This window comes from Haemaphysalis longicornis, unplaced genomic scaffold (assembly GCF_048455015.1).
Source record: "Haemaphysalis longicornis isolate Haplotype H1 unplaced genomic scaffold, Haemaphysalis longicornis Haplotype H1 scaffold_7, whole genome shotgun sequence".
NCBI lineage: Eukaryota > Metazoa > Arthropoda > Arachnida > Ixodida > Ixodidae > Haemaphysalis > Haemaphysalis longicornis.
The window spans coordinates 12,267,201-12,288,976 of NW_027526422.1; the positions used below are offsets into that span (position 1 = coordinate 12,267,201).

Here is a 21,776-nt window from a genome sequence, read left to right on the forward strand (position 1 = left end):
CGCGTCTCTCCGGCTTCGGCGGGTGCATGCAGTGGCATTTCAGCTTGGCGTATTTGAGCAGAGGCTGAGCGGACGGCGTCCGCCCCGTGCGCAGAACGCCGCCGACGACGAGCTGGAGTCGCAGACCAGCGACCATGGCCTCGTGATGGGCTCCATGCCACGACAGGCCGAGCTATTCTTCAGGGACGGCAAGCGGAGGATCGGTAAGTGTTGTCCCCCCACTCCTTCTCTTGCATTCATACACACACGCAAGGCCGTTGCATCTGGTGGCACCAACGAGGGTCAGCAGATGCAACGGCCTTACGTGAGTGACGTCAAACGCGTATGTTTACCGCACTGAGACCCGGCGTGAGTAAGGAGAAAGTTGCTGTACACCTGTTCGCCTTGGAGGAAGCGACAATAGTCACGCAGCATATCCCATAAAGCTCCCAGTCACGTTTTCTGCCAGTGTTCCGTCCCGTGGCCCGTCAGAGCACACCCACCAATGTCTCAGTCATGGTAACATTGATATCATCATAGCTGACGGCTGGCCGGTCCATCCACAACTGCACAATGCCTCTTGTATATGTGCTTCAGGGGTTTGGGCTGTCACCGACGTGACGGGCGAAATCCCTGATGCACGTTCAGGAACAGCTTGCGCGCCAACCGCGAGCACGGCTTGCTCACCTTCCGTGATGACGGGACCTAGGAGAGATCTTTACTAGACTACAACGGGATTCTTAATAGGCTGCTTCAGGTTTTGACGTGCCGTTTCCGTGCTGCGCGCAGACTATGTGTTGGTGTACGAGGACAGCGAAGGCACGCGGCTGGGAAAACACGATGAGTGGCGGTCGACCTTCATGGCCAACCTGCGGCAGTCCGGACTCGACATGGAAGAGGTGAGCACGGCCACCACGAGACACGTGTTAACGGGGACTAATGTCCTCGAAAGTTATGTGGCTTCAGTGACGATCGAATGTCTGCGCTGGTGATTAATACGCTGAATACTATTTGTCACACAGCGGTGAGGAGCTCAGTTTTAATTAATATGAGCAACCAAAACGTTTTCCGACATGTGATGTGCTTACTGGGATCCTAATGGCTATGATTGGGTTTTTGTGGCGCAAGGCCGACTAAGGGCAAAGAGCGCCAAGGAAAAGTTGTTTTATGAGGACGAAGTGAAAGTAAATGTAAAACATTTAACTAAAAATATGCGTGAAATGACATAAAATACATTGGAGATGACTAGTGTAAAGGGCCAGGGTTTCAACATGCATGGTAAGTAATAAGGTGTAAAAATTTGACATCACTAAGAAACTTAGGAGTACGCTTGCGGTTAATAATGGGTCGTCCCCTAAAAAGTACGATGGGTGTAGTGGAATGTGTTGTCTGTATAGTTGTGCAAAGTGTTTGTGTCGTGTTGTTTCTAGTACCTTGCATTGTATGAGTACATGGATTACGGATAGGCCCTCTCCACACCCGTTGCACATGGGTCTTGGTGATCCAGTGAGCAGGCGGGAGTGTGTTGCATGTGTGTGGCCTATCCGTAATGTTGCTAAGGCAACTTCAGTGTGTCTGTTGTGTGAATCAGTTGTGTATCGTCCCAAGACCGGCTTTATTATGTGTAGTTTATTGCCTGTCTGTTCAGTCCAGTGGAATCCTAAAGTTTTGTCGTCTTGAAGATGCGGACGCGGTGACCAGGTTAAGCCAATGACAACCTTTTCCACCGTATATGTTAATGAATTTGACTCTAGCTGCGGCAACGATGTGGATATGGGGAATAGTTAAATCGTCGCTGCAAGACCCTGGCATTCTCTCAAAAGTTCTGTTTTCGCACTTATGAGTGTCCATAGCCCAGAAAGCAAGCTTCGTTTCAACTACATCAGCGTATAATTGGACAAGATGAGTACATTATTCAGAGTACAACCAATTAGCCTTACTTTAAGACAGCCAAAGAAACGAAATCTACGTTTTCTTTGAAAACGGTGTATGGCACGTTTTCTGGAGAATAAGAAGAACATATACGTGCAGCTGTTTACTCAACATCACCAGTTCCTCTTCGAGTTCTGTGCAAATCCAGGGAAGTCAAAGTGTGTACGTCACTGTAGTGAGTGGCGCGATAGCGTCTCCAAGCAATGTAAAACAAAGTACTTCGAGTTGAGTCATTCTTCGGAACAGACAGGTACAGTGGGTTTTTACTTTTCTTTTTTTTCTCTTACTGCAAAGTTTTTCTTTTACCATAGCTTGAGTGTGCTTCACGATAAAGTAGATTTACAGCGCCGTAAACTAAGTCCATTCCACCACGTGGTGTCAGTTCATAAGCTAAATCCATTCCATCGCGCGATGTCAGTTTAATTTATGAAAAGGGCATTGCATCGTTGACAAAATTAACTTCACAGTAGTATGTAATTTTTAACACTCAACAAGCCTTTGAATGAGTATCAAGCAATGTCATAGTCACTCACATCATTTTGGAAGTGTTTACTGCATCGTGTTTGAAAAGAGGTGATAAAACTTTCTCCAAAATACATTTACAAATTTAAGGCTCGTATGCATATGTTCTTACGAATTTTCAGGGTGATGCTGTTTGTAGACTCCCACTGGTTATGCTTTGGCCTGCCACAATGCCTGGGTCTATTCAGTGCCACGCTCATACCAGACGAACACATTGTTGCGTTGGGTGTACGCAGGAGCTGGTTGAGGGCGAAACCAAGTCTGTGCACTTCATCAAGCTGTCGGTTCCTTGGCCCGTGCTACTGCGTTACGCTGAGGAGCTCTGTCTACGAGCGCCACTACAGGTGAGTGCGATACCCTTAAGTCCCCTGGTGGTCCCCCGTTCCCGGAGCATGCTGAACATAGAAGTCACCCACAGCCAAGATACCCTTCCCTTAGCGCTTCATGCGCAAGGTTTTAGCTTGTTCAAATGATCAAACATGAACGCAAGCCGTGTTCAACAAGCCACCTTCTTGCCCATTTGCGCAGTGTGCCGATGTTCCGTACATCGCAAAAAGAGAGAGAAATAACTTTACTGGGAGAAGCAGAATCATTTCTTGTGAGCTCTCATTTCTCTACAGAAAGGTACCTTTAATGTTCAGAATCAGTGTATACATTCCTGTTACATTGGAGGCGATGGACGTTCTTTTTCGGAGCTCAGCAAGACGAAGTCAAAGTATCCCCCTGTACGCAAAAGCCTCACTAAGGAACAGGAACGTCACCTTCGAGTGACACCTCTCCCCACGCCACTAGAGGCCACATTCTAGCCCCCACATTACACTTCCCCTAATTCCGGTTCTGCAAGGCTTTGGGCGCCCTCCATCTTGTCATTCAGGGCTGTGATCAGTTCTCTCCTGCCCTTTCCCTCCCATGTGCACTGGGAGGGAGCACTGTCGGGCTCGGGTCCTCACGGCTATCTTAGGCAAAGCATTGAAGGACTCTGGTCAAAGCCTGGTGGTCTCGTAGGATCCTCGAATAAGGAGTCCTCCTTTGGGCTGACTGCTCCATAATATAGACGTCTGTTCCTCCTCCCCGTCCTCCTCACCTGCTGTGAAGAACACCACCTTCTAGCCTTTTCTGTTCTCCCTTTATGATTCTTTTTTTTTTTAATTCAGGGCGGTAAACAAAAGTTGGCTGCATCGCACCTCGGGATTGTGTTCCGGATTTCTACTCACAGCTCAAGTAGTTATTTTGCGCTGCGCTTAAGTGCTGCGAAAAAAGTCCTACTTGTGCACACGTTTATCGCCCCAGTTATAAAACAAACTAAAGTCCCCGTTCAGTAACAAATCTAGTTCGGTAAGTGCCTGTCGTTCAGTACTAAGGGGCCATGGCTTTGACAACCGGTCACAGAGCAATGTCCTCTTTCTATCCTCTTCTCTTTCAGCTTCTTCGGCGCCCTCGACACATCCCATGGTTCGCTTGACCTGACCACTTATGTTTTAGAACTTCTTCTAAAAACACCCAGCTACTCCCTTCCACATAGATTAAGCGTGATAAATGCGCTTCTCAAAGTTTAATTGCGACTGATTAGCTTGACTGGCTCTATAAAAAGGCAAAAAGTGATTGGGTGCCCCATAAGCAGCACCTGTTGTTCATCAAAGATTCTATTTATTCATTTAGGAAAAGGATTATCAGTAATGTGTAATAATGCTGATTTCGCCCTGCTGCTCCGGTGCCGCGTATGCGATAACATTTGATTCCATGCGTTATACGGGAGATTTCTCTTTTCTGAGATGGGGTGATTAATTATTGTTAAATTTATTTCTGAAGGTAGTGAACGACCCTGTTCGTTCACTCTTCGAAGCCGTAAACTGAAGTAGAAAGTCAATATAAAGTTGCGACAGTTTATGAAGAGGTTTACTGATTGATTGATTGATTGATTTTTTTATTTATTTATTTATTTATTTATTTATTTATTTATTTGTTTATTTATTTGTTTATTTGTTTGTTTGTTTTTTTATTGATTTATCGATTGATTGATTGATTGATTGATTGATTGATTGATTGATTGATTGATTGATTGATTGATTGATTTCGTTTGTTTTGAGTGTGCGTATCTCTCGGCGCTACAGTGTCGTATGCTGTTCGTTGTAGGCGCACCCTAACCCGAGCGTGAACTGGTCAGCGACCGTGTTGTCCACGCTGCGTATCCCCAACATCATGGAGGCCGAAGTTCCCAACAAGCCGCTCGACTACTACACCTGCACTTTCAAACGATCCAAGCTCGACAGGTACCCCTATCTCTCCTCTTACTGATACGCACAAGCATAAGGTCGTACGTGTGTAAATTTAAGCGCCCGTTAAAGAATCCCAGCAGCTCTGAACTAACATGTAGACATCCACTTACCGTGGATTTAATGGCCAGCGTTCCCGCTACACGTTCCCGTAATTAACAGAGAAACACAGCGCAGCTGAGAAGGACTGAAGTGAGACGGGACACAGATCCTGAACCTGCGCCGGCAAAGGGTCGTGGTTATTTCTTATACCCACAAGTTTTCGCGCAACTTGAAAGATGTGGCCCCGCGCTCGGGCGCAAAAGTCGTTTTTTTTTTTTTTTTTTAGTGATCTAGAGGTCACCAGGCAACACCACTGTGGCGAATAGCACAGGAAGGCGTGCGTTGAATGCGCAAAAGGTGTAATCTACAAACTTCATCCGAATTGCGAAAGAGAATGGGTGGGGCATACCGGAAGATGTTGGAACGATACGTTAAGGGGAAATACTAACAGTTGAATTTCTCCACAAAAGGAAATATGGGCGTAAGAACACGCGCGTTGAAGAGATTGACGACTTCTAAAGCGCCAGTGGTTAACGCCTGGGCAAAATCAGAACAAACATTTACATGCGCACCAATAGGAGTCACTATGATGAGCACGAAAAACGGACAACAACAAGGGCTGTTTGTTTTCCTTGATCCGCGTTTTCTTTTCTTTTTTTGCGCTGTGAACATCACGGAATGCCAACTAGCCGATCCCTCCACGGTTTTATGAGGCTCACACACTTACTGTGGCTATTTCTTGCTTGTCTGCTCTTTTCTCCGTAATAATTTCTTGCCCAGAATAATTTTGTATCCTTGTGATTCACTTAACCTTTATTTCCGAGAGCATTTCCAAGTGAGGTTCTTGGTGGGTACGCAGGTTCCTGGGCAGCGACAACCAGGACGAGTACTTCACGCCGACGCAGCGGGTGTGCGTGGCGTACGAGATCCTGCAGACAGCGCGCTACGGCGCCCGCAGGAAGGCGCAGATCGGCATCGACCGGCTCATCGAGGAAGGCGTCTACGCAGCCGCTTTCCCGCTGCACGAGGTCTGTATACCTGAGGGGCAATGCTTCTTTCTGCGTCTCTGGTTAGCTTACCAACTGCCGCGTTTATTAGACAGCGAAAAGAAAACGTCGCCGAAACGTAGTTCAACAGCTTCAAATTGACCCATCCACGAGTCATCGCGAACTACTTTAATTTGCATTTTCAAAGTGTATTTTCACATTCACAGTTGGCAACTAGTAACACATTATCTTCCTACCCTAATGTTAATGTATTCTCGCAGCCTGGTGCCTTAAATATGTTGCTCTGATTTAAAATAATGGACGTAATCACGCGCTACGAAAGGGGGTGTCCTGCACAGCTGTTGTGGAGAGAGAGAGGGGAATTTTATTGAAAATGAAAAAATTATAGTATATCTGGCCAGCTATTCTGTGTGGGGGAAGGGAAAGGGGAGGAAAGAGTGTGGATAGAGGACGAGAGAGATGAAGATGGCAGAGAAATAAATAAATGGCTATGTATAGAAGATGCCTATACCGATACTGCCTCAACTACAATATCTCTGAGAGGCCGCTGCTCCGCAGAAATGTCAGCACAGCTTTAAATGCCTTGTGGGAACGCTTCGCGTCTGGCCAAGGTACCAGCAGCACTTCCTCCAAACACTACACACGCTGATGGGGGAGGGTATGAAATGTTTTTTGTCGTCTCGGTGAACTTGTCAGTTGCACTCAACTTCTCTAGCGGCAAATGCTGGAACCTGAAGCATGCGCTCGGCGTCTTGGGCGAGAACTTCTGGGTCCTGACTAGCGTGACCCATGCGCTAGCCCTCGAATGACGTCAACCCCCATCACCTTTCGAGAGCAGCTGCAAACCTAATATTTATCAGAACCCACGAGAGCTCCCATTTTACACGGCCGCCAAAGTGCTTGTTTTGTGGTTTTTTCTTTACACGAATAATGAGCTCTATGCTACAAACCTAATTACCCTGCTGGATCCTGCCTGGATTTTTCGTTTACGACATGAAATTTTCGGACCAACGAGAGGCCAACTGCTTCGATGTAAAACAATTCCACGCCGGGGCCCGACTGCATACCGAACGCATTTGTTCGACGCTACGGTGAAACTGCGATAAAATTTCTTGTCCCTATTTTTGAATCTTCCATTCAATCGGTCACGTTTCCTGCTGATTTTAAGATAGCCCGTATCGCACCTATTCCCAAAAAAGGTGACCCTCTCATAATTCTCAGCTTCAGGCCAATTTCCATGTTATCTTCTGCCTGTAAGTTACTTGAGCATATCTTGCTACGTTCATCACGCAATTTTTGGATGCCCATCGAATCCCCTCTCCGTATCACCACAAGTCTCGCAAGGGATACTCGACCATCCCACATTTGTTTCAGTTGTTCACCCCTTTTCTCCAACTTGCGACAAGGCAGGATAGGTTGACCTCATTTTTGTATTGTAGTAAGGCATTTGATCGCATTCCACACTACAAATTAGTCTAATAATTACTTCACGACGGGCTTCCACCGTTTATGGTTGCTTGGGTGACTGCGCATTTAACAAACCGCAGACAGTATGTCGACATTAATGGAAGTACTTTTTATGCTGTCCCAATCCCACCTGGCTTCGATGATGATATTTGTTTGTTTTCTGGCGCAAGGGCAACGAAGGCCAAAGAGCGCCAACACATTAGTTGTGTCGTTTCTGGATATAATTTTAAGTAAATTAGCTATGTGATAGGTTACTGCGTGGTGTATAGAGCCCCTTATTTAAAAACAAACTCTGGAGCATGGTGTAAGATATATTTCTTACACCGTGCTCTGGAGTCAGCCAGATGATTATGGCGTTGGAGTAAAGAGTGAATGTTCAATCGAAGCTACCCCACTGAGGGGCTTTGTTATCATATGTGGTATGAGATGCCTTTTAAAAATCCAATGTCTCCAAGGTAAGCAAAGAGACGTTTACTAGGAATGACGGGTTTATCGCCAAAAAACAATGATGGATGAAGTGGAATCAGTTGAGTGTACAGCTCCCGGAAATGCTTCTTTCATCCCACCTGGCTTCCCGCAGGGAAGTGTGCTAGGGCGTTTACTTTTTTCCAATTTATTGCGATGACATTGTTAATGTTACAACTAACACGCTTGAAATACGCCTTTTTGCAGACCACTGCATCGTTTTTAACGAAAATAGTGCTATCGAGGGCCAGCTTGCGCTAAACTTGGCATTAGTTGTTTCTTGGAGCAAAATATCTGCCATGCAACGCAACCATGATAAAACAGAACTCCTCTGTGTGAGTAGGAGAAAAACCCCTTGAATTTTCTTATTATACTTGCGACCAACCTCTAAAGCAAGTAAATGAACACAAGTATCTCGGCGTAACGTTAACCAGTACCTTAAGCTGGAACCCTCATATTACCAACATATGTTCTTCCGCCTTCCGCAATACTTTGCTTATTGCGACACGAAATCAAGGCTGCTCCATCACAAGTTAAGTACTTAGCCAACGCTTCAATTATGAGACCTAAACTGGAATACGCGTGCATTTTTGGGATCCGCACACGAAAATAAGCATCGATTGGCTTGAAAGAATTAAAAAAAAAGCCGTGTGCTTTGTTTATGGCATGTACGGGCGACAGACCCCGTATCTGCCCTAATGAAAAGAAATCGCATATTCCAACATTAAAATCCAGACGTACACCATTCCGCCTAAAATTTCTTCATCAACTAGTGAACCGGAAACCCTCACTAGATTTCAGCCCCTACATAAGTCCCATGTCAAAACGGTGCTACCGTCCTTCACGTGCCCTTGCATTAACTCCATGTTTCGCCAAAACTAATATCTTCACATTTTTTTTTTTCGCGCATGATATGTCCAAGTGGAACAAGTTACCATTTGCCGCCCTGCTGTCGACAGATTATAGTGACGCGTGTGTTTATTTATAGACGTATTAATGACTTGCAGCTATCGCCTTCACTGTTTTACTGTCTGCTTGCATTGTTTTCTTTCATCGTTATGTTCCTCGCCCCTTTTGTGATTCTTTTCTGGATTTTCTTTCTACTGTAATGCCCCCCCCCTCCCCCCCCCCCCCCCCTGTTTTTTTATAACCCATCGTAACTTTCGTGCGTGTCTGCGATGTTACGCCTCAGGCCGGGTTCAGACTGTTGCCGCAACTCTCGTAATAACTTCAAAGAATGACGTCATTGCACGTCTCAGCCAACCGAACTGTGCCGCATGCCGTTTTTTACAAACATAGATAACGATATGGCTTTTGCGTCGGTAGTCTGAACATAGCCTCATGTGTTTTCCTATTTGTTCGTTATTGCCTTTACCACTCCTACTTGGGCTTCATGCCTGCAGTAACTTGTAACTAAACTAAATAAATACATAAATTGCTCGAAGCGTTCCACGATGGTTACAACTATGCCTACGCTATCAAGAGAGGACTAAAAATCACAGCCCTTCTACCCTGGGACGAAGGAAGGAAGTCCAGCGAAGCTGGCGGTCCGACTTATGGGCTCAGTTTAGCTAAACCGGGGATTTTCTGCATCGAATTATAAGGCCAGTGGCCCCATTTCTACGTCACAGACTAAGGGCGAACACGATTTTTGGGTAGAGACAGTGGCGTTTCATTATAACGCAGCTACGCCAATCACAGCGTAGGCTCTAGTGCGTCGCACAAGCGACTGTCGAGGACCACGCGGCATTGCGCAATGGTATTATACACAACCGGGAAAAAGGCGATGCGGGGAGAGCGGTATAAAGTTGGCAGTAACTGTACCGCGTACGTACATGGTTATGCTTCACTGCGTAACACACTATGTGGGAAAGCCAGCTTGCAAAAACCAAGCTTAACACCGATATCAATAAAGTTGACTTCACCTATAAACACAAATGAATTGCTGGAAACGCATTATTTCAGGGGCCAGATAAGGCATATCAGAATATGAAGGCCCTAAGGCCTTCCATACTGTTTTTAAATAAAATTTTCCACACGCTGCCAAGTCCTCGATTTTTCGTTCCAACAGGTGCGATAACCGGGGCATTAGACATATACTACAGCTTTGCTGCAAAAAATAACGGGTCAGACTTAACACCTCTACGCCTAGTTGTCACAAGCCAAAGCAAAAGGTGTGCACAGTGTTTCATGAAATTTTGGACTAGTTTGACACTTTGCCGCCTGCTGTGTAGCTGTATCTCCTGGGTGATTGGATTCATCCTTTCGCTTGCGCTGAAGCGCATGACCAGACAGCCCAGCCGGTGCGACATCAATGGCGAGACTAGGAGCAAGTGCCGGCGAAGCCACCGTTAACTTAAAACCTCGCCTAGTCACGTGGTTCTCGTGCGCTGAAGCGCATGCGCAGATGGTCCAGCCGGTGCTGAGCGATCAAGCGCAAACTAAGCAGCCGTTTCACACTCGCCTTGTCACACGGTATCCCAACGGCGAAGGTCCGAGTGAGCGAAGCGACAAAAAAATAAAGGCGCAGCTTGCACACCGGAGGCTTAAAGGGACCCTGCAACACTTTTTTTCAACTTTTTTTGAAATCCTGAATCCTTGCAGAACGCAGTCACCCAACACACCCAGTACTTAGATTAGAGGGTCGCAAAGTCCCTCAGTCCGAAATTACTGCTCTATGCTCATCAGATAACTTGGAAACTCGCTCAAAAGATTTCTCTCTCTTTCCGCGTGTTTACGTTCTTTGACGGCCCGAATTACGTCACTGAGGCCATGCAGCGGCTGTTGGGCTGTTTTCCTTCAGTTGCAGCAATGAACGCTTTTTGATAGCATCTTAAAAAAAGAAGCCACAAAAACAACACAAAAACGGAAGGCGTGTCTGGTGCGACGACCAAATCACGGAGTGTCTCTCCAGGCTGGCGATAACTGTAGCTTTTGCAGCGCTTCCAGACGCGAAAGAAAAAGTGAGACCGTTTATCGAAAGTGTTGCAGGGACCCTTTAAGCTTACTAGCGAAGTGAAGTATGACCTTGAAAGATGTGGCGTAGTAGACCTTTTGCTCTAAAAAACCTCCTTAAATATATCCGGTAAAAAGCTCAACTCTCATTGTTCGATCATCGCAACCCCTAACTCGGGATCCATAGACCAGTTCCTCCGAAGGCCTTAAATGCATATTTTAAGCAGTGCATATTTTAAGCACATCTGGCGCATTGAGACCTCATGCAATATATAGTTGCGAAATTCCTGCTTCTACTGCATTTGCAAGCGTACTACGCTCGACATTAAGGCAGCGTTACGCTGGTTTCGATGGCAGACCATGTATACAAAACAAATAGCCCAGCAACGTTTCGAGCATGCGGGAAAGATTTGTTCGACACAAAACTTTTTTTCACTTTTTCGATGTCTCGGCTTTTCTAGACAACGCAATAGCAAAACGATCCGGCCAGGATGAAAAGCCCTCGCTGCTCCTGAAGGGGTCGATTCACGTGCATCGATCTTCGCAACTCTCCAGGGCGACTACCGGAAGCCAGCGGGCAGCGCCGCACCCTCGACGTGGAACCGCCGGCAGGTGCTGTACGAGTACTGGGCGCGCTGGTCGCGCTGGTACAAGTACCAGCCACTGGACCACATCCGCGAGTACTTCGGCGAGAAGATCGGCATCTACTTCGCCTGGCTAGGTGAGGACGTCCGCGGGCTACAGAGAGAAAGATTTCCGAAACGGCCTAATCGCGCTTGCTCGCTTTGCTTGGTCGTTAAAGAGCGCCTTCATATTCGTTGAAACTCAACGCTTCGGATTTTTTAATGCGTACGTATTCTTTGCCGAGTACCCGACAACCCCAACCACGTAGCTCCCTGCACCTGCGCTGCCGTGCATAAATGCATGATTGGAGTAGTTAGCCCATTTAAAGGGACCCTGCAACACTTTCGATAACCTCTTTCACTCTATCCTTCTCGTCTGGAAGCACTGCGAAAGCTACAGTTATCACCAGCACGGAGTGGCACTGCGTGATTTGCTCGTCGCACCAGATACGCCTTCCCTTTTTGCTTTGTTTTCGTGGCTTTATTTTGAAAGTTGCTATCGAAGAGCGTTCATTGCTGCAACTGGAGGAAAACCGGCCAACAGCCGCTACATGGCCTCAGTGACGTAATTCGGGCGCTCGAAGAACGTCAAGAGCGGGAAAGAGAAAAAAATCTTTTGAGCAAGTTTCCAAGTTTTCTGATGGGCATAGAACAGTAAGTTTTGGCTGATGTCTTTGCGACCCCCTAATCTAAGTACTGGGTGTGTTAGGTGACTATATTCTGCAAGCATTTAAGATTTCAAAAAAAGTTGCGAAAAGTGTTGCAGGGTGGTCCTTTACTCGCTATAATAGCGTAAACGGAAACAATTGCTGGACTAAGATGCTGACAAAAAATTAAACATAAAAATGAACAACCCCGAAAATTAAAATAAAGGAACGAAATAAAAATACCGACGTTTACTGTGGCTTCCCATGACAAAAACGAAATAAACAACTCCGAAGAAATAAACAGATACACAAACAAAAAAATCGGTCAAAAAGCACCATCGGTGTAATGCCCTGCATCTACTTAAAAATGCGTAATTGGCGAGTTTAGACATTTGATCTTTATAAAAGTGTAAACGTGTATCACTGGTATAAAAACAAAGAAAAGCAAAGCCACTTAAACCAAATTAAATTCGAAGTTCCACACTTCAGCTCCGTACAGCACAATGCGAACTAAAACGACGAAAAGTAGCCAACTCTGGCTACTAGCTGCAAAAAAAAAAAAAAAAACATCATAATGAACACAAGAGGCTTCCGAATGCTTGCAGATTAGTGGAAAATTTCCATAATTTATGCACATTTGTTTTCCCGCAAAAGCTTCGTAACGTTCCTCCTCAAAATGTTGGCGTCCGCTTGATGTTACACTCAGTTCCCAGTTCTTGTTTTCATTCGTTCAACGACGCCGCAAGATTGTCTTTTGCACGTCTCAAATGACTATTGGGTGAATTGCTAGATGATAAACATGAAAAACAAGAAAGGTATGTATGTTGAGAAAAAAAGAAAAAAGGAAAAAACAGGCGGATTCATAGGACAGAAGGGATATTGCCTTATTTCAGGTTCTAGGAAAATAAGTATTTTCAAAGCGTCGACATCAGTTTGATTAATTTGTTTATTTGTGAATACTCTAGTACTTCTAGACAAATACAAGTCGCGGGCATGGAAAACTACGAGTACAATAGAATGCATGACATCATTAGTTTAACTAAGCAAGAAAAAAAATGTGAGGACAACAAGTAAAGGCCGGAGTTCCTTTTTTGACTTACAAGCCAGATCAAATGAGAGAAAAGAATGTGCGAACCAAAAGAGCGCTGTAATATCACAAAGCATAACAAAAATTTCTGTTCCCGTAAAATTGTCGACTTTACCGAAGCCCTTTCTTGAATACCATAGGATTAAGGGCAGAAAAGCCGCTTATCGGCCTCGACATGAAAAATGGCTGACCCCGCAGAAAGTAGAGAAGTAAAGGGAGTATAAAAGAAATTACAAAAATTTCGGACTGCATGCGAACGCAACTCAGGACCTCTGAAATGCAAGCTCACCACGCACGCTACCATTTCTTCGAGGCTTCGATTGACTGAAGGAAGACCAGACTTATTAGTGAGAGCGTCGTGGACGACGGCCAGAGATAAACGCCGACAACCGCTACACGCACCTTGACGTACGCAATAAGTTTGGCATTGCTTTGCACGGCGTCAGGCTCAATGTTACCGTAACAACAACATGCCCGCTCTCAATCATATCTGCCGTCAGAAGCTCACGGCCTATTCACTAGTTCCCACTTGGCATCGACGTCAACATACCCGCCCACATTTCTCACATACCCACACAGTGGGATTGGCCAGTGACGGTGACAGGTTCCGTGAGAGGCTCACGGCCGCTACCCAAATTCTCGCTGTCTGCGACGTAAACACACTCGAAGGAGCACTCCGCAGCGTTCAATTGGACATGAATGCTTCCTCCTTCCCCGCTCACCAGAAGTGTTTCGGTGTCCTCAGATTTTTCGTTTGTCGACCAGAAATTGGAAAACAATCAAAGTGGCTGCGTTTTTCCCGAGTGCCGATTGGACTAGCCATGGTCGCTAACTCAGCCACGTATTTCCCCTCTCCCTGATCCGCAGGATTCTACACAGGGTGGCTACTGCCGGCCGCTGCCGTCGGCTTCCTGGTGTTCCTCTACGGTATCTTCACCATCAGCAACGACGGACCTACGTGAGCTTCTCTTCAGTGTGGGAAAAATGAACGCTGGCTGCTCAAACATTAGCGATATAATGGCACCCAGGCGGTAGTAGTATTAAAAGGCTAAAGGTGATAACCATTCCGCTGTAGCACAGGGCAATGCATGGCGGCCAGTTGTCATGTAAAGTCTTACGGGATAAATAATTTCTCTGTCCCGTTCTTTGTAACTCCCTTCAAAGGGGCCACGCAATTTGTTTTATCCGAAACATTTTCTGTTTTATAGTGCCCCCAGCGATTGTCCAGAAGCAGACGATTCTTTATTCATGTGAAATTAATCGATTTAAGTTAAAATTTTAATTCTCCCGCGAAATCCTGTTTTTGACGACGTCGACAATGACATCATAAGAACGAGTTTTCAAACTAAGCTTGGCGCCAGGCGGAAATCTGTTTACCGTTAGTCAACATAGATGGCGCCACCACACCGCAGCAGGCCGTTTTCTGCATTTGCTTTGTTTTTGACCGTATTTGTACCTGGCCTGTTTTATTCGGGGAGAAAATAATCATTTCGTGAAACACGGTGCTCGCTCGACGATGGGCCTCTTCGATTTTCCACTTCTGGCTCCCCGCGGGCTGCCCGCGGGTAGTCCGAGGATTCCCCGAAGCCATAGGGATACACGGGAAAATCGAATGTTGGACTGCTTCTCGGGGAGTCCGCGGTGAGCCCGAGACTGTAAATCGAAGAGGCCCAATATGGTCCCGTAAGACGCCGTCGCTTACGCCAATCGGCCAGTGTCGTCTGAGAGAACCCTGAATAGCCGCAGTGTTGTGCAGCTAAAACAAGCATAGTGCGCGCAGTACCAACAGCAGTACCCATCGGTACTTCTATGTTACCGTGTACTTTCGTAACTTCCACTGTTTATCCCACCATTCTTACTAATATAAAAAGAATGTGCCCTAAATTTAAGCGCAAATAGCTCGTTCGGCAAGCTTATAAGCTCTGCCTAATTAGCTTTTGCTTTTGCCAGCCTCAGCCAATCGCAGAGCTGGCGCGTATGATATAGGTTCTGTTGCGGGAAATGAGCTAGTGGGCCGCATGGCATTGTCTTTTTTCTATACCTTATTTGAGTGAAGTTTACATTAAGAATGGTGTCATTATGATTCTAACGACGTAATCTTTCGAATCAACCGAACTTGTGTTTTGTCTGCATGGGCCCCTTTAAAGGAATTATTAAATAAACGCCAAACAGAAGCTTGATTTCTATGAGACGTGTGGAACGTGGCCTGGTAGCATGTATGGATCTATAGGTGCGCCCCACTTAAATCTGTCCCGTGAATTGAGTGCTGTTTCGTGTTCTTGAACACAGGAACGAAATCTGCCACAGCGACAAGAAATACCGAATGTGCCCGCGCTGTGACGAGAAGTACGGCTGCGACTACTGGTACATCAGCGACAACTGCATCTTCACCAAGATCACCTACCTTTTCGACCACCCGGGGACCGTCTTTTACGCCATATTCGTCTCCTTCTGGGGTGAGTTCCCAAATCCTCATTGAAAACCACACCACTTCGGTTATGGTGCTCACGCATATCCCCCTCCTACGACAATGTTTTTGGCGTGGCGCGTTTTAAATAGGACCGTGGCAAAGTGGAATAAAGCCCACCCATGTTCTGACGCGCGAAATGGACATTTTTCCAGTAGCGCTCTGCGCATGCGCTACTCTCGCTCCCAGCGACCGATCCGCCTTTCTTGGGGGGCAAAATGTAAACAAAGCGACGCCATACTAGATTAGCCAGTTGCGAACACCGAGCCAACTAAGTGATGTTCCGTTTCCTGAGCCCTAAAGGCGGCCGACAGGTAAGCGCTGCGGCCTGCCATCAAAAAATTTCTCTGCCACGTGCATACGTGGCGCCTGAGACGGCTTCCGAAACTGCGCAGGGCAGGCGGGAAAAAAATGGGGCGTGTTCTTCTATAATCCCCCAAAGTAGTTCTAGCGGCCGCCGCAAGAGTGCTACGCTAATGGAAAAAGGCCCTCTACTGAAGCCTTCACCCGAGATAAAATTGATTCTAGTCAGATTTCGTTTCTTAATTGCGTGTACTCAACGGCTCCTTTCGGATGCGATGTTGTATTAGATACGTTAAATCAATTACAGCGCTTACCACAGCGATACTTTGCCCTTTTAGGAAGATACTAAAACAAAGCTAGTGGCAGGGCTGTGATTCCTTTTGGCGGTTTCGCAAGTGAGCATCTTTCGATGAACAACACAAAAGAAACAGTACAATAAAGAATGGCCGGGACAAAGGCGCATATCCCCTCTTATTTCTCCCTGTTTCATTTGCAGTTTGCCTCATGGTAGTTTTAACGTAATGAACGCCATTTAGTGACATGCTAATGGACTGCAGGAATAACTATCGTATAGAACACTAGCTGCATGTTCGCCGGGCTCAATATATACCCATGATACCAGCAATGTGCGCACAAGCTCAACACAGACAACTTTTTGAATACGCCTGCGTGATCTCATTTCAAGTGAATTAATATTGGGCGCATCGCCATAGCGCAGTGCCCTAAGTTCACGCTACAGCTACGGAATGAGAGCCCCAGAGTGCACGTTCGCCCGCGCTTTGAATTATATATGAAAAAGCGTTGACAACGGCGTTATTGCATGCAGTGTCATCCCCGAAGGAGAAATCAAAAGCCTTTTGGGCGAAAATTTGTAGCTTTGCAAAGACAAAACCTCTTTCGGTGGCCGTTTGAAACCATTGGCGGCGATGGCTTGTCCATGCGAGGAATAACACCCAGTTGCGTATACAAGGAAGGGGGTTGCTCATCCTTTCCAAAGGCTTTCAGAACTAGCCTCGCTAACACCCCTCCGGCACGCACGCACTCAGTGTGCCCTATAATACCCAAAAGTGGAAGAACCGTGCACAACTGGATAGAGGGCGGTCGTTCACGTTCATACTCTGGCCGTCTGTATTATTATTGCAGCTGTGACGTTTCTGGAGTACTGGAAGCGCAAGTCGGCCAGCCTGGCTCATCACTGGGACTGCATGGACTTCGAAGAGGAAGAGGTGGGCAATGCGCTGCGGCTGCACTGGGGTAGTTCGAGTGGTCTGAAGGAAAAATAAACTAGCTCCTTGTTTCACGTATACAGTCGAACCTCGTTATAGCGAACACTGATATAGCGAATTATCGGATATATCGAACTAAATACGAAGTTTGTGTGATCACGCTTCATTTCAATGACACCTATTTTTTTATAGCGCAACCGAAACTTCGAGAGCCGCGCGATATCGGCTATAACGAAAAAATATTCGGTTTCCGCGAGGCTCAAAAGCCGACAGCTAGCATATCAAAAGCAAAATTTAAGGCAAATTGTGACAAAACAATCATTTTTTAGTCGTTTGAAAAACTGCACAAGTAGCAAACACCCTTTATAGCGTGGACACTGCGAGAAATTTCATTCCGCTCAGACTGTGAAAGGCCACCAAGCGAAGGCCACATCCTCCTCCAAGTAAATAAGAACGCAGGACTGTTTTGCCGGACCAACTTTGTTCTGTTGTAGTTTCTCGTTCTCACGTTCCGGTCTGTTTAGTTTGAAATGCCACAAGGAGACAGTTAAGGATTACCTCTTTTATAGTGGGTTCGAAGCCTGGAACAACGCATTTTTTTTATCTTGGATTGTTGCGTGCGCCAGATTGTCGATTTATTAAAGCCGATTTTTACCTCTACGATTGCGACGGATATCCGATATAACGAACTAATTTACTGCCCTGATACTTCCTCGTCATAACGAGGCTCGACTACTTGAAGCAACGAACTTGCATGTGTTGTGCCTGGGGCGTGCCGCCGTGAAAGGATTAGTTTAGCCCAGTTGGGGATATTTCCCCTGCATGGAAATGGTTTACGTGGGTATTTTCATTTCTCGCTTCTATCACGGAAACAGCTGTTGACCAATCAGAACAAAGCGTGTGAAACGTTCACGCTACCGGCATTGTGTAGGGAGAAGGTGGGGTGGGGGGAGGGGAAGGAGGGGGGGAGGGGGGGGGTGTACAAGCTGGAACGAGCGATTCATTCACACGTTAGCTTTGGGTGCTATGGCGTCTCACTACGTAGCGGTACAGTGCACCTGAAAAGGTTTTATTAATCAGTTGGTATAATCATACTCTGATTTGCGTCCGTTCTTTAGCCACAACATCTTCGTGACGAGATGAAAGGAAGGTTACGCTCACGTCCCCAGCAGTAGTCGCACGATATCATTTGAACGCGATGCTCATAGGAATGCACGGTGGAAAAAAGAACTGAATGCAGTCAAGTGCGACTTCGAACCGATGAGCGATCACGTACGACGAAGACCGTCTGCTTGACGGCTTGCTGCACCAACAGTGGTAGTGTTGAAAGAGGTAACAGCTTCTCAAATGTGCCACACACTGTTGAAACGTCAGCTGCCGAAACAGTTTAAACCTGTCGATCACGGACCACGTTATTTCGAGCGGGTTACGGTTAAATATAAATAAAAAAAACGTTACGTTGAAATTCAAAAAAGCGCGCCTCTTGGCTAAGTTCGACACTGTCCCCATCTGCTGAGCATTAAACGCACCATTTTGAGACTAAACTGCATCTGCTGCAACATAGATGGCGCCACCACACCACAAGAAAGGCTCGCATGTTTGCAGCGTGAGAACTAATTAAAGCTTTGCTGTAACCACGTGTGCACAACTTCTCACGAGTAGAATTTTGGCCAAATCAACGAGAATAAAAGTGATTGGGGTCTTTCTTACGGGACCCCTTGGGTCCGTGCCAGCATTTCCTCGCGAGAAACAGATGGGACAATGAGTGCGGAAGGAAGCTCTCCATATCCAATAACATTACGAAAGAAAGTGGTACATAAAAAACTGTAATGGGCCCTACAACACTGCTAAAAAGAGCTTTTAGAATAAACTGCAATAAGCCCGACCATTGTGCTAAACGGAATCTTTGTCATGCCGAACTACATACTGACCGTAGCAAAACGTTTACTATTGCCCAATAATAAATACCATTAACCTGAAGGTACAAAAAGAAGATTTGGCTGCAAAGTATCTTTCCCAGACGACTTCCCGTAATATCCACTCGCTTCGTTATGCCCACTCGCAATCGGCGTCATTGATACTAATTTTGCGATAGAACAATACCCATTTTCCGTACCAATTCACAGCATGCGCGCCAGAGCGCAAATCCGTGACAAAGGTGCTCCGGCCTGCGAAGATCGAGGTTGCCAGGGGTTTATCCAGAATTTGTCCAGGGTTTATCTGTGTTTTGGTGTAACGCGCATTGTCCTAGCGTTTTCTTTTATGCTTCTTTTAATCTTACGCATATTATGGACATCAGATTATTCTTGTTCTGTCATCTTGATATTGTGTAACTCTGTTATCGGAATTTTTGTGTGTACATTTGTGACCACAAGCAGCTGCGTCTGCGAATTCAAATCCACTGTTGTTTGTGCTCCGCTTTTTACTGTATGCCTTGTAGGGGGCACGGACCCCTGTCAAGCCTTTTTTGGGCTTTTTGTCCGTGCCCCTAAGCATCCTAGGATGCTTGAATAAAGTGATTTGATTTGATTTGATTTGATTTTGAATTGAGAGGGGGGGGGGGTCGAAATCCTTGTCGACGGGGGAGGGGGTTGGGGTGAAGGCTTGTATAAATCCCTGGGTTCGTGGTTGTGGAATCTTTTTAAGGGGGTGTTGAAATCCACCTGGACGGGGGGGGGGGGGGTGTACCGCTGGTGTACCCTGGAGGTGGCCAAGACAAATGACGCACTTTTGTCCGTGTGCAGGAGCGTCCTCGGCCCGAGTTCGCGGCCAGGGCGATGCACGTGGAACGCAACCCGATCACGGGAGCCAAGGAGCCCGCGTTCCCGGCCCGAATCCGCAAACAGAGGATCGCCGCTGGAGTGGCGATCCTCTTACTCATGGTGGGTATCGCAAGGCGCACCACTACTTCTCACGCTCTTTATATCAAATGCCACAGTTTTCGCATTTATAACGGTATTCTACCTGCGGTAGGTGTCCATAGAATATATGCGTTACGAAGGAAAGTCCTCTTCGTGTGCTCGCGATTTTCAGCTTTTGTAAAGTGGGATGAATCAATTCAACACGGCGCTGTCTAAGTTATTGCACGAACATTTCATTCTTCTTTACAGCGTGGCTGTAGCTTAGGACACATAACATAATGCCAATCAGCATGTACTGCCTGTTCGGCCCTCGTTCGGGTCTTTCATTTTTATGGAAATCACGAAGCGTGCATGCTTCGTAATTTGCATTTCTCGTAGTCACTCTGCTCTGGTCAGCCATTGTAAACTGAGTAAAGACTTATTTTTATAAATTCCCTTAGGCTTAATTGAGTGCTTCGAGCTGCGTCCACAGCTTAAGATGTGTCATCGAGACCAACGCTTTTTCTGCCAAAAGAGCAAATTCTAGGAGGTTTCTGCTGCAATCAACGTGACGGAGTTGCTTAGTTGTCGGTGTAGAAACGTCGCGCTCACTCAATACCGTGACAATACATGTGCAACAGTAGAAGCGGCGCTTGCGAATAGGGGATGGTTAAAGCATCGAGTGACACAGCGCAGGTTGGCTGGCAGCTGCTCTTGGGTCAATATCAAAAAAAAAAAAAAGTCTGAAAAGCGTCTGATATTAACAGTGTGCCGCCCAAATTCACATCAGTAGTTGTGAATTTGTGCAAGCGGAACCTTGGACCTGCATCATGCCTAGCGTTTATTCGAGACAAGTCGATAACAGCAGGCATGTCGTAGTAGAGCAAGAAGACGAAAAAATCCCAAAGCCCGGTAATTGCGTCGGGTGCATTCCTGCTCAATCGCTCTCGAACCCTTTTCTCGGCAATCTTTCCAACGCAGGTTCAAACCGCAATTGCTTGGAAAACAGAGTTCCAGTAGCGACTTAGATGAGAACCATCAGCCCAACTATACAGTTAGCCACAAGATACCCCGTGAAAGTGTGGAACTAAATAGCACGCAAGGAATAGGCGTAACTGGGGTGAAGTGAACTTCGCAATGATACATATACGCATGGGAAAATGTCCCCAAAGCGATATTCACGACACACGGCGACAAGGTTCCCGAGAATAGTGAGGCTAAGTGAGCACGCTACGGTTGCGAACCTCCAAATACCTAACCAATAATTTTCCCTCCGTATAATCTCAAAGACCTTAACCTGTCATATAACAATGCCACTATCCCTCGTCCCTGTGTACTTGCAGATCGCACTTGTGCTGGTGTTCATGGTGTCCGTAATCGTCTACCGCGTGCTGGTGTCCATTCCGCTTTTCCGGAGCCAGTCGTTCAAGGGGCTCGCCTCGGTCATCGCCAGCAGCTCTGGCGCCTTCGTCAACCTCATCTTCATCATGATCCTCGGCAAGGTCTATGAACGGCTGGCGTACAGGCTCACCCAGTGGGAAATGCACCGCACGCAGACTGACTTCGACAACAACCTCACCCTCAAAGTGTTCCTCTTCCAGTTCGTCAACTTCTACTCGTCCATTTTCTACATCGCCTTCTTCAAGGGAAGGTGAGCGGAAGCCTTGCGGCCGCGTAGCCTGGCGCGAAAACTGAACGTATGCGTTGACGTGGCGCTGCAGGTTCGTCGGCTACCCGGGAAATTATGGGCACCTACTAGGCCTACGAAATGAAGAGGCAAGTACCACGTGAAAATTCATAAGTTTCGCACCGCCATTATTCTTTCCACTCTTATTAAAAGGCGGGCCATTACTTTCGCCGCCATAGCAGTGACAGGTAATGGGACGTTTGCTTCTTTCCGCGCATGTGTGGCAGGGTTGTATACTTTCTACTATGCGCGCT

The 21,776-nt window shown here is 46.6% G+C and overlaps 2 protein-coding genes across 13 annotated transcripts in view; one reads left to right on the top strand and one right to left on the bottom strand.

Annotated features, from left to right (window-relative positions):
• The window catches only part of LOC144144528 (anoctamin-7-like), a 118,153-nt gene that overhangs the window by 79,767 nt on the left and 16,610 nt on the right, over positions 1-21,776 (top strand). For 4 of the 5 annotated variants that reach the window (XM_077676014.1, XM_077676016.1, XM_077676018.1 and 1 more), the window contains 12 exons: positions 95-203; positions 769-878; positions 2,670-2,777; positions 4,567-4,703; positions 5,608-5,776; positions 11,198-11,363; positions 13,867-13,957; positions 15,289-15,455; positions 16,913-16,995; positions 19,740-19,877; positions 21,179-21,486; positions 21,557-21,611. In XM_077676014.1, coding sequence (XP_077532140.1) covers positions 95-203; positions 769-878; positions 2,670-2,777; positions 4,567-4,703; positions 5,608-5,776; positions 11,198-11,363; positions 13,867-13,957; positions 15,289-15,455; positions 16,913-16,995; positions 19,740-19,877; positions 21,179-21,486; positions 21,557-21,611 — 1,641 coding nt within the window. Of the gene's footprint in view, positions 1-32; positions 204-768; positions 879-2,669; positions 2,778-4,566; positions 4,704-5,607; positions 5,777-11,197; positions 11,364-13,866; positions 13,958-15,288; positions 15,456-16,912; positions 16,996-19,739; positions 19,878-21,178; positions 21,487-21,556; positions 21,612-21,776 lie in introns of all 5 variants that reach the window. The other variant, XM_077676015.1, reaches the window with a different exon arrangement.
• The window catches only part of LOC144144530 (uncharacterized), a 321,359-nt gene that overhangs the window by 68,897 nt on the left and 230,686 nt on the right, over positions 1-21,776 (bottom strand). The window lies entirely within an intron of this gene.